At 37.2% G+C, this 14188-nt stretch overlaps 1 protein-coding gene across 1 annotated transcript in view; it reads right to left on the reverse strand.

Moving 5' to 3' along the window:
• The window catches only part of DCBLD2 (discoidin, CUB and LCCL domain containing 2), a gene marked incomplete at both ends in the record, with an annotated part of 62275 nt that overhangs the window by 4245 nt on the left and 43842 nt on the right, over positions 1-14188 (reverse strand). Inside the window, 7 exons of the mRNA XM_084231705.1 lie at positions 80-129; positions 4259-4352; positions 7639-7764; positions 7913-7999; positions 8770-8920; positions 12950-13074; positions 13848-14063. Of these exons, the coding sequence (XP_084087831.1) occupies positions 80-129; positions 4259-4352; positions 7639-7764; positions 7913-7999; positions 8770-8920; positions 12950-13074; positions 13848-14063 (849 nt within the window). The remainder of the gene's footprint in view (positions 1-79; positions 130-4258; positions 4353-7638; positions 7765-7912; positions 8000-8769; positions 8921-12949; positions 13075-13847; positions 14064-14188) is intronic.

The following is a 14188-nucleotide window of genomic DNA, read 5'->3' on the forward strand; positions in this document are numbered from 1 at the left end:
TGATTTTCCTTTCTCACTACTGTTACCTGAAAAGCAAGGAATTCCCTCTAATGGAAAGAGATGGAAAGTTATGAGTTACCTGCCCGGTCCCAGTAAGGTAAGTCATAGGTGCCTTCAGTTTTTTTCTTTCTGGAAAAATACAAGAGAAAAAAGTTAGCATAGAATAGAATGAATTCACTAATAAGACAGCTTTGAAACTGTAGACTAAACACCAAAGTTAATAATTAGTCAAGAGTACACATTTCCAGATCTACCCACTGGAGTCTTCTATTTCATTCGACATTCACAGTTGCCACTGCTGAGGCTCATAAATTCTAAACATAAAACCAAACATTAAGCTAAACATAAACTGTCTCCTGAAATATTATAGTTAACTTGCTATCCAATTATTTCCCAGTCAAACTGGATAAAGGAATAAAAAAAGGCATTATAAAGACTAAAGACCCAGCCCTGACATGTGGGTTTATGGAGAAATCATGTTTAATGGTCAGTGTGTTTTGGTTTCAAATATAAATTTCACAATCAGTTCACAAGGTTCACAGAACTGTAACACCTGAAGACACATTGTCTTCTGCATTCTTCTTTTTCCCCCACAGAAGTTACATAGGATAAGTCAAAGCTGTCACTAATAGGGACAAAGTGGTGGAGGGAGAACAGGATTCTCCAGGCCTGGGAGGTATGAGCCACTTGTGCAAGAAGGTTCTCTCCAAGCCACTCCTCATAATTCTGAATTGTCCTCCCCCAGGAGTAATCTCCCTTCCCTCCATTAAGAATTACTATTTACTAAGCAGCTTTTACAAAGAGAAAAGCAAATAAAAGAACATTTTCTGATTCAAGAATTTAAATCCATTAAAATTAATGATTTGCAAGTAAAACAGAAAGCAGAAATTATTCTAGCGTAAACACGAGGACAGATGGTTATGTGATTTGCTTAAGTTCCCAAATGCAGCTTGCATAAAAAAGGTTCTATACCTATTTGGAAAGTCTTCTCTAGTACAATGCTGTTTTCATTCTTGATATTAAAAGCATCCTCATTTTGAAGTTGAGTTGTATGTAAAATACACTTTTATTGCTTCAAAATAAGGTACTATGTAAAATTTGTGGAAGAGAGGGTGGGGTGGGTGAAGTTATCAAAAATTTGAATTGGAAAGAAATAATAAAATGCTGGAGTAATTAATTAAGTAATCTTTTCCCTTGAAACTCTTCTAATTATTATAAGAAAAGAAATCAATGATCTTTTCTATATGGAAATCATATGTTCAAATGGCCAGAACAACATCTTTAATGGTATAAATGTAGGCCAAGGTTGCACTATAAAGGATTTTTTTTTAATTTTTTTTAAAGATTTATTTTAATCAATTAATTAATTAATTTATACAAGCACTGGGTACAGTCAGAAGCGCAGGAGGGTGAGAGAATTCACCAGAGCCAGAGCAGGGAGCAGAGCAGGCAGAAGGACCAAAGTACACTGCTGAGGGGAGCAGCGGGCGGCAGGAGAGGTCTGCGTGCCATGTGGGACCCTCCTCCGATGGCCGGGGAGCAGCCGGGGATCGAACCAGCACTGCAGAGGCTGCAGGCATCTACGCAACCCAGCGCTCAACCGCTGCACAACCAGGGCGGCCCTATAAAGGATTTTATATACTTAATCTCAATTGACAAAACTTCAGCTTATTCACTGTAAAATGCTCAGAACAGCATTTGGCATGGGCTCAGAATTCACTAAGAGCAGCTGTTTTTATTCTTCTCCGCCTTGCTCTTAATGACATCTCCTTTACTCCTTGTCACAAAGCCAGTTGTCAGCAACTTCAACTACATTCTTAGCAGTAACTTCAATTCTGCAGTTCAGATATTTTGTCCTGGACAGGCATGTAATTCCATCTGCCCCTCAGGAGTCTGAATGTCCATCCCAAACTGATCTCAGCACTTGTCTCTTGCCTCCCTCTCAATAGCTCTGCTCCTCAGTCCTCATCCCACGCCCCTGTGATTTAACCAGAGGATTAGACTCGACTGACTGATGACTTTTGGGAGCAGCCATGATTAAGAGCACAGGCACTGACACCTGGTCCGAAATTCTACTTCTCTGTGATAGCCAGGTGACACAGGGCAAGTTATTTATGTGCTTGTGCATGCTTGCTCGCTCTCTTTCATTATCTGTCATCTGGGGTTTTCAAACAGTACCTGCTTCATAGGTTGTTCTGAAGATTAAGTTAAAACATGTAAAAGCACTCAGAATACCTAAAAACAGAACTTCCTGTAAAAAATCAGCATTGCTGCTGTTCTTATTGTTGCTACCCAATGGCATGAAAGCATCATGAACTTTCCTTCCTGGACTCGCCTTTCCCTACCGCCCTCATTCTGATTCCACAAGTCTCTGCTCAGCCCCTCCAACAATGTGAATCTGGGATCCACATGCTCCTCCAGCACCCCCCCCAAAGCACCTATTACATGGTCAGTACATGGCAGATACTTTCTATACTGTGTCCTCTTCTGTTCTGTAAATTCTGGGGTTCCCCACTAGACTCCAAGCACATGACTCAATACTTGGTACAAAAAGCTCAATATTTAGATGAATGAATAAAGTCATTCTCTTTCTCAAACAAACATGCCCCTCCTGTTCTGTTATCTCAACTCTTTTTTTTTTTTTATAGAGGCATGTTTTTATTTATTTATTATATTTGTTTGTTTGTTTTGTTTATACATGCACTGGGTACAGTCAGAAGCGCGGGAGGGTGAGAGAATTCACCAGAGCCAGAGTGGGGAGCAGAGCAGGCAGAAGGACTGAAGTACACTGCTGAGGGGAGCAGCGGGTGGCAGGAGAGGTCTGCGCACCATGTGGGATACTCCTCCGGTGGCCGGGGAGCAGCCGGGGATCGAACCGGCGCCGCAGAGGCCGCGGGCAGCGTCGCAACCCAGCGCTCAACCGCTGCGCCAGCAGGGAGGCCCTGTTATCTCAACTCTTAACATCTCTACTGATCTAGCATCACAAGCCAGAGACTTCAGATCATCCTCGACCCCTCTGACCCCTCCCTATTCCTTAGCAGGCAGCCAGTTGTGTATTCCCTTGACACCATTATGAAATCTCTCCTCCATCTATTCTCCCTGTCCTACAACTCTGTGCTATGTCCTTGCCTGGCTTATCTTGCTGCCTCTTCTAGTCTCTTTCCTCTCCAGTTCACCCTCCAAAACTCCTGCCATTGTCTTTCTGCAATTATCTGATACTATCACCTCTACACTACACAAGCCTCAGTGATTTCCCCGTATTTGATTTCATTTACAGACTGAAATGTAAATTGCTCTCTTCCTACAAAGTCCTTTCTGATCCAGGCCCAGGCTACATTTCTATGATTACTTCTTTCATACCAAGCATCCTGTGAAATGACTAACTCTTCTGCATACATCTCACATCTCTGTGCCTCCACCCAAGGAATTCCCTCAACCCCTGGGAATGCTGGGACATTCTCTACCCACCTCTGTCTAACCAAATCCAGCAACTTTAAGGCAAAACATGACAAACTTGAGAATTACTGTTTCTCCAAAAAAAATTTCTGATGACTCTTAATGGTTCTGTAATACTTCATAAATGAACTCCTCAAACCACATTAGTGAAATGTGAGGATCAGCTTATGTCAATTAATCCTGCTAAAACCACTTTGAAGATAGGAATTGTGTCTCATTCTTTCATTAAATATTACTAAGCACCTACTATGTGTCAGATACTCTTCTTATTAATGTGTATATCTCAGTGTTTAATGCAGAATTTGATACAATAAAGGCACTCAATAACCATGGAATTAAATTTGCTCATTTTCGGGCCTCCTCGGTGGCGCAGCGGTTGAGCGCTGGATTGCGAAGCTGCCCCCAGCCTCTGCAGCACAGGTTCAATCCCTGGCTGCTCCCCGGCCACTGGGCGAGGGTCCCACATGGCGCGCAGACCTCTCTTGCCGCCCGCTGCTCCCCTCAGCAGTGTACTTCGTCACTCTCTCTGTTCTACTCTCCACTTTGGCTCTGGTGAATTCTCTCACCCTCCCGCACCTCTGACTGTACCCAGTGCTTGTATAAATAAATAAAAATCTTAAAAAAAAAAAAAAAAAAACTTGCTCATTTTCATATAGGAACAAAGGAGAAACATGTATTGTCATTCTAATGACGTTATTACCTCTACTCTCAAAAAGGTGAATGGAATTTTAGTTCATGTTATATGATTTGCACTTGGAAACATCCCCTTTAGGAACAATGAGGTGAACTAGTTTGGACCTACCTGTTTCTCCAATGCCACGCACATACTAGTATGAGAATGAGAGTTGTGAGGACCATGACCAGCACAGGCACAAGGACAGCAGCCAGGGCTACATCTGAAATTAAAAAAAAGGTACATTACTTCCAAAGTCAGAATCATGAAGGAAATACATGAAGGTCAACCTATCATCATCCAAGATTTTTCTATCTCAAAAAACAACATACATATTATTTATGAGATAACACTAAGCTCGAGTTTGTGACTGCAGAACCTTTCATAAATTCATGGAAGTTGGTCATACCATTTTTTCTTTTCATATGTTTTAAATTTTTTTTCTTAGTAAGGTTCTAAATCACCAAGACAAATGATAAACTGGGAAATATTTATTTTCTGCATATATGATAAGTTAATAAAATAAAAATGTTACAGGATTCACAAGTCAAAGAGCAGAAAAAAAGATGAATGAGCAGTACGTTAAAAAACACAAATGACCATTAAACATGTCAGTTTTACTAGTAGACAGACATAGACCTAAAATAAGATGCTAGTTCTGTTATTCAAATTGGCAAATATTTGAAAGAATGACTAATTATTGAAGAAGATTATCAGGAAACAGGTATCTGTGGAAATATAAATTGATACAGATAAGCATTTGGGGGTAATATATATGAAAACCTTGTACGTGGCAATTCCTTAGCTAGAATTTTTTAGGAAAAAATTACGCCATTCAAAGATGCATCTTTCTTTCCCATCAAAATTTTATTGATTTGCCAGTCATTTACACAAATATACAAGTTTGGGTGCACTGTTTCATATCTCAACACATTCCCATACTCTCCTTGCCTGCTACCAAAGCTCCAATGCCAGTACACTATTTCCTAACTCACTCTATATGCTCCTCCCTCCCACACCTTGCTAGTAACCACCGGTATTCAATGCTCAGAGATGTTTGTCTTTGTACCTGTGTAAGAGTGAAAAGTTAGAAATATTCATGTCCAACAAATGAAAGTAATTCATGGTATCACTCTTATAGTAAATAATTACCCAGCAACTGGAAATAATGTTGCAAAACATCATGCAAATTGTTTATAGTTATGGGAAGATAACGATGTAGTAGAAGTGTGTATATCAACAGAGCAGAAATTCTTACAAACTTGGAGGCTGCGGGGACTTGGAGATCACTTAATTCCCTCATCTTACTGTACATATAAAGAATCCTGGGCCCAGATACAGAAAATGGTTTAAGGTATTGGGAATATTATTTATTCCTTTATGTCTCAACCCCCTCCTGGCCATAAAGATGATAATGCAGCAATAGCTGACACCAACTGGGGTCTAAGTGACTGGCTGGCAAGTGGCATCTTAGTTACTCCTTATAAATGTATCCAAAAGATAGGAAGATGGTCACCATACAGAAAAGGGAGAGGGTAATCACGATATGAGGCCTCTGAGAAGAAGGGTGGAAGGGAACTAGGTACAGATGAAGAGATCAGCCCAGGGCAGTTCAGTGCAGAGGAAAAGGGTACAGGTGAGTTTGTAGGCTCCTCAAAAGGAGTTTTCCTCTAATGACTTCTACTTTCTTTATGAAGTGGAAGAGGTAACTTAAAAGTGGGTGCAGATCTTTATTAAGAGTTTGGAAATTTAGGGAATGTTTACAACTATAGCTGCCCAGGAAACAGAAAAGACTAGCTAATGCTGAGAGTGCTGCTGAGGGCTGGCCTGCAAGCTATAGCAGCACAGACCTAGCCATGACAGGACTATCTCCAGCGTCTCTCTCAGCCTGAAGTGCGCAGAGCGGAAAGTATGACTCAGGCTAGAAAGCACTACAAATTTAGAATGTGCCCTTTTCCCAAAGATTTGTAGATCAGGTTCAGAAGGATACAACTGGACTTAACCATAGACCTTAAAACATTGGCTTAGCTTTGAAAAAAATAATAAAAACTCTATATATCACCATCCCAAAGACAAGGAAACAGGACATCTTGAATTTAAGAAACCTGCACATTCTTTATCTTTGTAGGCTTACAGGATTATAGTTTTGGAAGAAAGCATTTTAACAACACTATTAGTTGTGAGATTTTAGCATTTTCTATCAGATTTTAAGAGGAATAATACTTCTAAATGACTACTTTTCCATCCAGGCACATGGTCTAGGATTCTGGCTACACACATGCTTCTGCAAACGGCTAAAAAGCTCTTTGTGGGACACCTGTCTCTGAGAACTCTTGCTTATCTCCAGTTTCCCAGCAGCATAAAAAAAGAAATTGGTCTTTTTGAAATACCTTAGAAGATAGGAAAGAAATCAACATGTGGAAAGTTGGAAAAAAAGTTAGCTGACTCAACAAATTTTCAGAAAAGGAGAATGATTAAAGTTCTATTTGGCACAAATTATTCTGAAGAATTGCTTCCTCTTCTTTGCACTGTCCTGGGAACAAGTGTTTTGTTTGTTTGTTTGAATCTGCCAACACTGAAATGAATTTGTCTATGATACTGAGGTTTTGTCATTTCTGAATTCAACTGAAATTGTTTTTCAATAGCTAGTAAAATCAAAGAACAAATGTGTTTCATCAATGTTAACACCTTATTGTTAATAACAAAAATTGAAAGTAAATTATACTGATACACTTGTATTTATAACTTTAAAATACATAACTGAACATTTTAAAAGCAAAGAACAATAGCTTTTTACTGCTATGTTATTTCAGAATTTCTTTCTAAGTACTAGTTTTCACCAAACCTTTTTTTCCCTCTTCTCTTTTTGCCACTGCATTTCCTAGCCAACAAATTAGTATGTAATTGGGAAAATAAGTTTATTTCCTATTATTTTTTAAAAAAGATTTATTTATACAAGCACTGGATACAGTCAGAAGCACGGGAGGGTGAGAGAATTCACCAGAGGCAGAGTGGAGAGCAGAACAGGCAGACTGATGAAGTACACTGCCGAGGGGAACAGCAGGTGGCAGGAGAGGTCTGCGCGCCATGTGGGACCCTTGCCCAGCGGCCAGGGGTCGAACCAGCGCTGCAGAGGCTGCGGGAAGCTTCACAACCCAGCGTTCAACGGCTGTGCCACTGGGGAGGCCCGATTTCCTATTATGGTTTTAGTTATTTCTAGAAATACTATATTTCTGAGCCCAAGATTCCAAATATTTAGCTGTAAAAGGTAAAAAAAAATTACAAGAGGAGGTCTAGAATGAAGCATACATGTCTAAATATTTAAAGACCAGGTTGACATAGAAGTCAGAGCAATGCATTCAGTTTGTTCCCTAAGGAGGGGAAGCAAATTTTTTACTGTACTTGAAAAATACTGTTAAGAAAAACTGAGGGCTTAAAAGCTGTAAATCCTTCTGAAAACATAAGCTTTAAACAAACACTACCAAGTGTCAAATCCTAGATTTGCCTACCTTTGGTTACATTTGGAGTTACAGTAGTATTTTTGATATCAGGAGTGGCAGTTGTTTGCTCTGTCTGTGCAGGAAATTCATTGCTACTGCGAGGTTGTAGTGGTTGAGTAAATTTTGGGGCACGACCTTGAAAACAGTTTTAGAAACTCTTTAATCTTTCATCTACAACAACTTGATTAAAATAAAGTTCTTTTATAATGTTTTTATTATATTTATGGAAAATTAAACCACAAGTTTAGGAAAGATCCAATTTTCACATTTAAAACAGGCATACCTTTGGCTATTTTTGGAGGGGCTGTAGTGTTTTTGAGGTCATTGCTGTTCCGAGGAGGTGGAGGTTGAGTAAGTTTTGGAGGACGACCTTGAAAAATGGTTTAGGAGTTTATACATTTTGTTTATAAATATCAGTTAAAAGTAATAATTGTAAATGTCTTCAACATTTCCTAGAAAATTTAATTGTGCACAGTAATTTTAAATCTCAGAGAAATATGCCATAAATATAGCCTGTGTTAAAAGTACAAATTTACTGAGATTTCTCAGTTTTGAAAAAGCTGAATTGTTTAAAAGTAACCTTAGGAAGGAGAATGGGGAGGAGGATGACACTGAATCCTAAAGTCATAAAAAATGTCATTACAATATGACAGTACTTATTCAGTTCATTTAATAAATATTTAGGGAGGGCCCCCTACATGTTAGGAACTACGATAGTTTGAATATATAACCATCAACAAAGTATTAAAATATTATGTAAAATTAAGGGAAGTTATTCCCACTTTTAATTCCAAGTGAAAAGCAAGTAGACTAAGGGTACTGCTATAATCTTGAGTGCTTATGTGATACAAATATACTAAATGAGACCTGATTAAAAAGTTATTAAGATGGAGAGTAGATTTGGAAAGCATATTTTATTAGTTCATAACGATGTTATTGCTTCTTCCAATTTGTAATTTTGAAAATGATTTCAATCTACCTTCTTAATAGGACAACTATTTCTTTTAAAGTATACCCTTTTATGAAAATATTCTAATTACAGCTTAGACACTTACATCATTATTACTTTCTCTGAGGACAGTAAAGTCATTCTTAATTAATCCAGTGAAATAACATGTCTTAAACATACTGTAACTTTACCTTTAGGAATAAACTGACATCCAAGCAGTTCCATTTTCATGGCAATTTTCTGCTGCCACTGAGTGGGATTCACTCTAATAAAACGTGCAATAATTGGTGGCAAAAAGTTATTACGCACATCCTGATGATAATCTTTGTTTCCTTGAAATATCTTTAAAAAAACAACAAAAAATTGGTACTTTAAATCAACAGAGGTCAGGCCTAAATTGCTCCACTGAAGCAGGTTTTTTTGCTCTGGGATGTAAATGAGATCTGCAAAGTATGACATGATGATTTAATTTCTAAGAAAATAAGCTAATCATAATTTGATAAACTGTATATTCTTCATCAAAAATTCAAAAAAGGAAAAGTCAATAAAAATGATTTTTAGGTGATTTAAATGTCCTAAGAGTTCTATAACTTGGCAATTTCAGATAAGGGTTTCAACTGCAGTGAGATAGTTTATTGTTATTATAAGACACTCCAGTCCTATGCAATTACCAACTATTTAAATATAACTGATGATAAAGGTTTAAAAGAAAATACTCTATTGTATACTTGCTATAATTTTTCTTTGAATAAACAGATGCCCACACTCACATAACAGCTATATACCTCCACCTACTGGATACACTACAAAAAGACAGTTTCCCTATTAACCTTTTTAATTCCTTATTTCTACCTGAATCAGAAAAGTGACAATGAAATACTGTTTTCTGCCCAATTTAATGATCATACTGAATAGCAATAACTGTACTACCTTAATGATCTTTAGGTTAAAATATGATCTTAAGTGACTCATTATTTCAACTATTCAAGCAAATAACAGCAGCATCTCACACTACAGTTCATATAATGTAAGTGAATTGCACAGCCAGTCAACAATACAATAATGATTTCAAACTGTGTCTTCTGACTTAAGTACAGGGCTCCAGTAAGCAGAAAACAACACCCTCTTCCCTTTCTTCCTTCAAGTCAAATCACCTAGTTATTTTCTAAAAACCATGGATAAGTGCCCAAAATCAAATAGTTTATCATTTGAGGTGACAGAAAGTAAATGTTTAACTCCTCAATCAAGTAATTTCCAAATATTATAGTTATTTTCATCCCAGGACACTCACATGACATTAAATTATAAACTTCTAGGCTATGTTAATATTTGTCATTTTCTAAAATGTTTGACGGTACAATCATCTCCAAAATAATAAGCTTCTATTATTTCCTCAGCTATTACTGATACAAAATGAAGGCAATTATTTGCATTTTATTATATTAGTGGAACAAGAATAATAGCTAAACATCTTTTTAGTACATAAAAACTATTGCTAAGACCTTCCCAGGCCGCAGCCTCACTTATATGAAAAACTTAAAGGAGAAAGATTTTATAAAGACTAGATAAAAATAAGGCTTGCTGATTTTAACCCATGCATTTTTTTAAGAATCCCTGTGTACAGGAAGTTCTGCAAGTTATCATTAGGGTAAAATGAAACTAGAACTTAAAAGTTCCCATTCTCAAGAAACGGAATTTTTAATATTGGATAATGCCACACAAATATGGCACACTATTAAAAAGCAATGCATCATAAAAACAAGTTGTATATATTCTCATTTTCTGAAAACAAAACCAAAATCTGTCTCAGTCTATATATATTTGCTCAAGCATGTGTGCATGCTTAGAAAGGATGTGAAAATGAATATAAAAATTACCCTTGAGTTGGGGATGAAAGAGAGCAGATGATGGGCTAACACAAGTACAGGAAGAGGCTAATTTCATGTAACTCCACGTAAGTATTTCACTTCTATCTGTAAGAGCTTATAGGGACTGGATTTACCTTCCTGCTTTACACATCAAAAAAAGCTGAATAAAATATACAAAATAATGATTTTCAGACACTGGACAATTGACAGCATAAGGCAATAATCCCTGAGTGAAGGGAAACAAATGAGATGAGGCTTACTATTATCACAATATTATGTGAAGACAGCTGATGGTGTCACCGAGTTGAGAAAGAGCTCAGAGGTGGAAAGGCCAAGCCAACTAGAATTTACAGAGAAAAATGCAGGAGAAAAGAGAATTACACAGAGAGAAAGACTTCAACGATCTGTAGGTTTCCAGTTCTATCTTAGCGGCATGTAAGAAATGATCTATGGACAGGAAAAGAATCACCACAAGGAAGCCAGCAGAAGAATTCTTCCACCATTATGGCTGGAAACAGCTCACCGTTGCCAAAAAATGGTTTCCCCAAATTTCATAATACAATGGACACTGCGTTGAATACTTAGAACAGGATTATCTCAGCAGTGGGGAAAATTAGAACTAAAGGCTGCCCAGGTCCCACCTAACAAAGCTAAAAAGCTAGCCTTAGAAAGATTAAATGATTTCCAAATAACCTAACTACATCCCAGAAAAACCTTCAAAATATTTAAAAGAAATACTGAGCACTAAACAAGGTAAAGTTCATTAACATCTGACATTCAATCAAAAATTAGCAGGTACATTAACTATAACACAAGATCAAGTGACGTAAAGACCCAGATATGACACATAAGACAGACCAGATAATGGCATTTAAAAAGATATTATACCCTGTGTATGTTTCAGAAATAGAAAAAAGTTAAATAAATATGGATGCTCTTTGGAGTTAAAAGTGGTCAAGTATGGGAGCATTAATAAGTAAGAAAGTTATGGGGAAAATAGTATTATTTAATGAGTAGAAGCTCACCAAAGATGAAGCTCATTTGATATTAAATAGAAGAGAAGAAAAGAACATCTTGAACTCTAGCAAAAGAGTTTAGAACCATATAAAAGATAATATGGAGCCCCTGCAGTTTTCTGAACAGAGAATGAGAAAAGTGGTAACTGAAGATACACAAGCAAACCCAAAATAGAGAATTGATAATCTCATATAGTTGAAACAAAGCTCATGGAGAAATTTTACTGAAAAAAATGTGTCCATCACTTCAATTACAAATGAGAGACATCTGTTTCCCCTAGGACAGCTTTGCCCCTATTCATAAGATCCTTGTGGCAGAAGACACAGGCCAGGATGCCAAGTGAAAGTGATAAACGTTCAGAAGGGACTCAGCTTTTGCCTACGCAAAAACCCTTATCTGCTCTGGTGTATTCCAGCACAATAATTTTTTACTAACTAAAACAATTTCATAATACCATAGAAGTTAAGAAAATTCTTCAGGTAGAATGCAAGAATACTAATTCAAAAGGAAACGCACTCTCATGTTCACTGTAGCACTATTTACAATATTCAAACTATGAAAACCACCTAAGTGTCCAAAAACAGATGAGTGGGTCAAGAGAACATGGTATATAAACACCCTGGCATACTACTCAGTGATCAAAAAAGATAAACTCATGCCTTTTGCAGCAACATGAAGGGAGTTGGAAGAGAATACACTAAGTAAAATTAGTCAGAAGGAAAAGATAAATACTGGATGGTGTCACTTATATGTGGAATACAGAGAAACCAAACAAAGGGTCAAAGATAAACTTTAAAACCGAGCCTTAAAAGCTGACCCAAGAACTGAGACATCCAGAGCAGGAGACAGGATAAAAACCAGGGCTGGGGGGAGATGACAATGGAAGGTGACTATGGGTGCTGAGGTGGTGCCCTGCAGTGACTACATTAGAGGGGGGGAGAGCCTATACTTCCAAAACACTAACAAGGATGTAGATCAATGGTACCTCAATTAAAAAACCAATAATAAAAATTATTCCAGCATAAAAATCTTCAGGAAAAACTTCAGAAAAAATAGACAAAAGTTGGCGAGGTAATCTTGACATGACTTTTCAAGTATATTATAACCTATTATTTAATGCACTTTTGTATTTAGTTCTTTTGTCCCCCTTACCTAGAGAACACAACTCTGGGGACAACTTATGCTGTTCATCATTATGTGAGTTGGTAAGAAAAGCATTACAAAGAAGTCACAAATTCTTTTTTAGAATTTCTTAATAAAGTATCTAAACTACTGAATTAAAAAGGCAATAAAAAAAATCAGAAGCCTACTTACCCTAGCGACCTAGAACCACAGAGAGTTTTCTAAAACCAGAAGGGTAAGGCCAATAACTAACATTACCTAAAATAACCAGAAGAGGGCAGGGGCAGCTCAAATGATAGCTTCTGTAACTTTTGGCAAAGGTTGTTCTTTTAAAAAGTAGCTTGGTAATTAATTATTATGTTACCTTATCCTGCTCCACACCAGGCTCTCTGTACACAGTCCATCTCTGCCCATTGTCACTGTACAGAATTCTGTAGGCTGACACATAGTAATTATGCTCCACCATAGTGGAGCCAGTGGTTACAATGCCTGAGGAAGGGACAGTTGCTTTCATTAGTGCTCAGTGTGATCTGTGAAGTTTACTCAGTGTATAAGCACAAATATTTAAGAGGCAATGTTTAAACATCTTCCCCTATGGCACATCACCATATCTAAATGCAAGGTGTCATCACAACAGTAACTAAACTCTTGGCTTTGTTTCCTTGTAGAGACAGGAGGAATTACGGGTGAACATAGGGAAGAATAATTCTGTTTTGGCAGCTTGTATTCATATTATGATAAAACATATTTCAGCTGAATAAGAATGACTTCTTGGGAATGAACAGATTAAAGATGATTAGTGGCATTATTTTCAGCACCAAAACAAGATGAGTCTTTAGCAAAATCATCTAAACTGATCCTAACCAATTATTCTGAACATTTGCCAAGTTACTCTCAATAAATTTATATTCAGCACACATGGAATATTATTTACAGCCTTTAAAATAGACTCCTTGAACATAAATTTCCCTTAATGACTGTAAGAGATGGTTATTTCAGATGTCTCAAATCACTTTACTGTAACACTACCTTAAAAGAATCTTACTACAATGAAAAAGCTAGTAAGAATCAAACACCATGCTCTCCTCTGCCATGTTTTATAAAACCATCTTTAGTAAAACCATGTCATTAAATTTGCAGTGACCTGATTTTTGGACTATAGGGAATGTGGTGAGATAAAACCTGATGAAAATTTTAGTGGTTATGAGGTTTCCAAATATAATTACTATTATAAATTGCTTTAGAAAATTTTATCCTTTAACCTGTTATCTTTTTTTCCTTATTCAGATCTATTTGCAACCACTGATACTCATCAGTGGCAAAAGCAGCCCAAGGAGGTCCAGGTTTTTTCAGCCTGGCCTTTTCTGGCTTCCAGCTGTTCTCCTGCCCCATGTGGTCAGTCCACTCCAGCACAGATGATGCTGTTATCTGAGGATCGGCTATCACCCCAGATTCCATCCCCAGTGTTCCATAACAACCTGAAACAAAAAAGAAAATAATTTGATTTCCAGATATGAAATCAAAATCTATATAAACTTGCTCACTGCAAGCTATCAGAGTCAACACAACTATACTAATAATATACTGTAATAGAGAAATGTCA

Source organism: Talpa europaea, assembly GCF_964194135.1.
Source record: "Talpa europaea genome assembly, chromosome: 4".
Classification (NCBI taxonomy): Eukaryota; Metazoa; Chordata; class Mammalia; order Eulipotyphla; family Talpidae; genus Talpa; species Talpa europaea.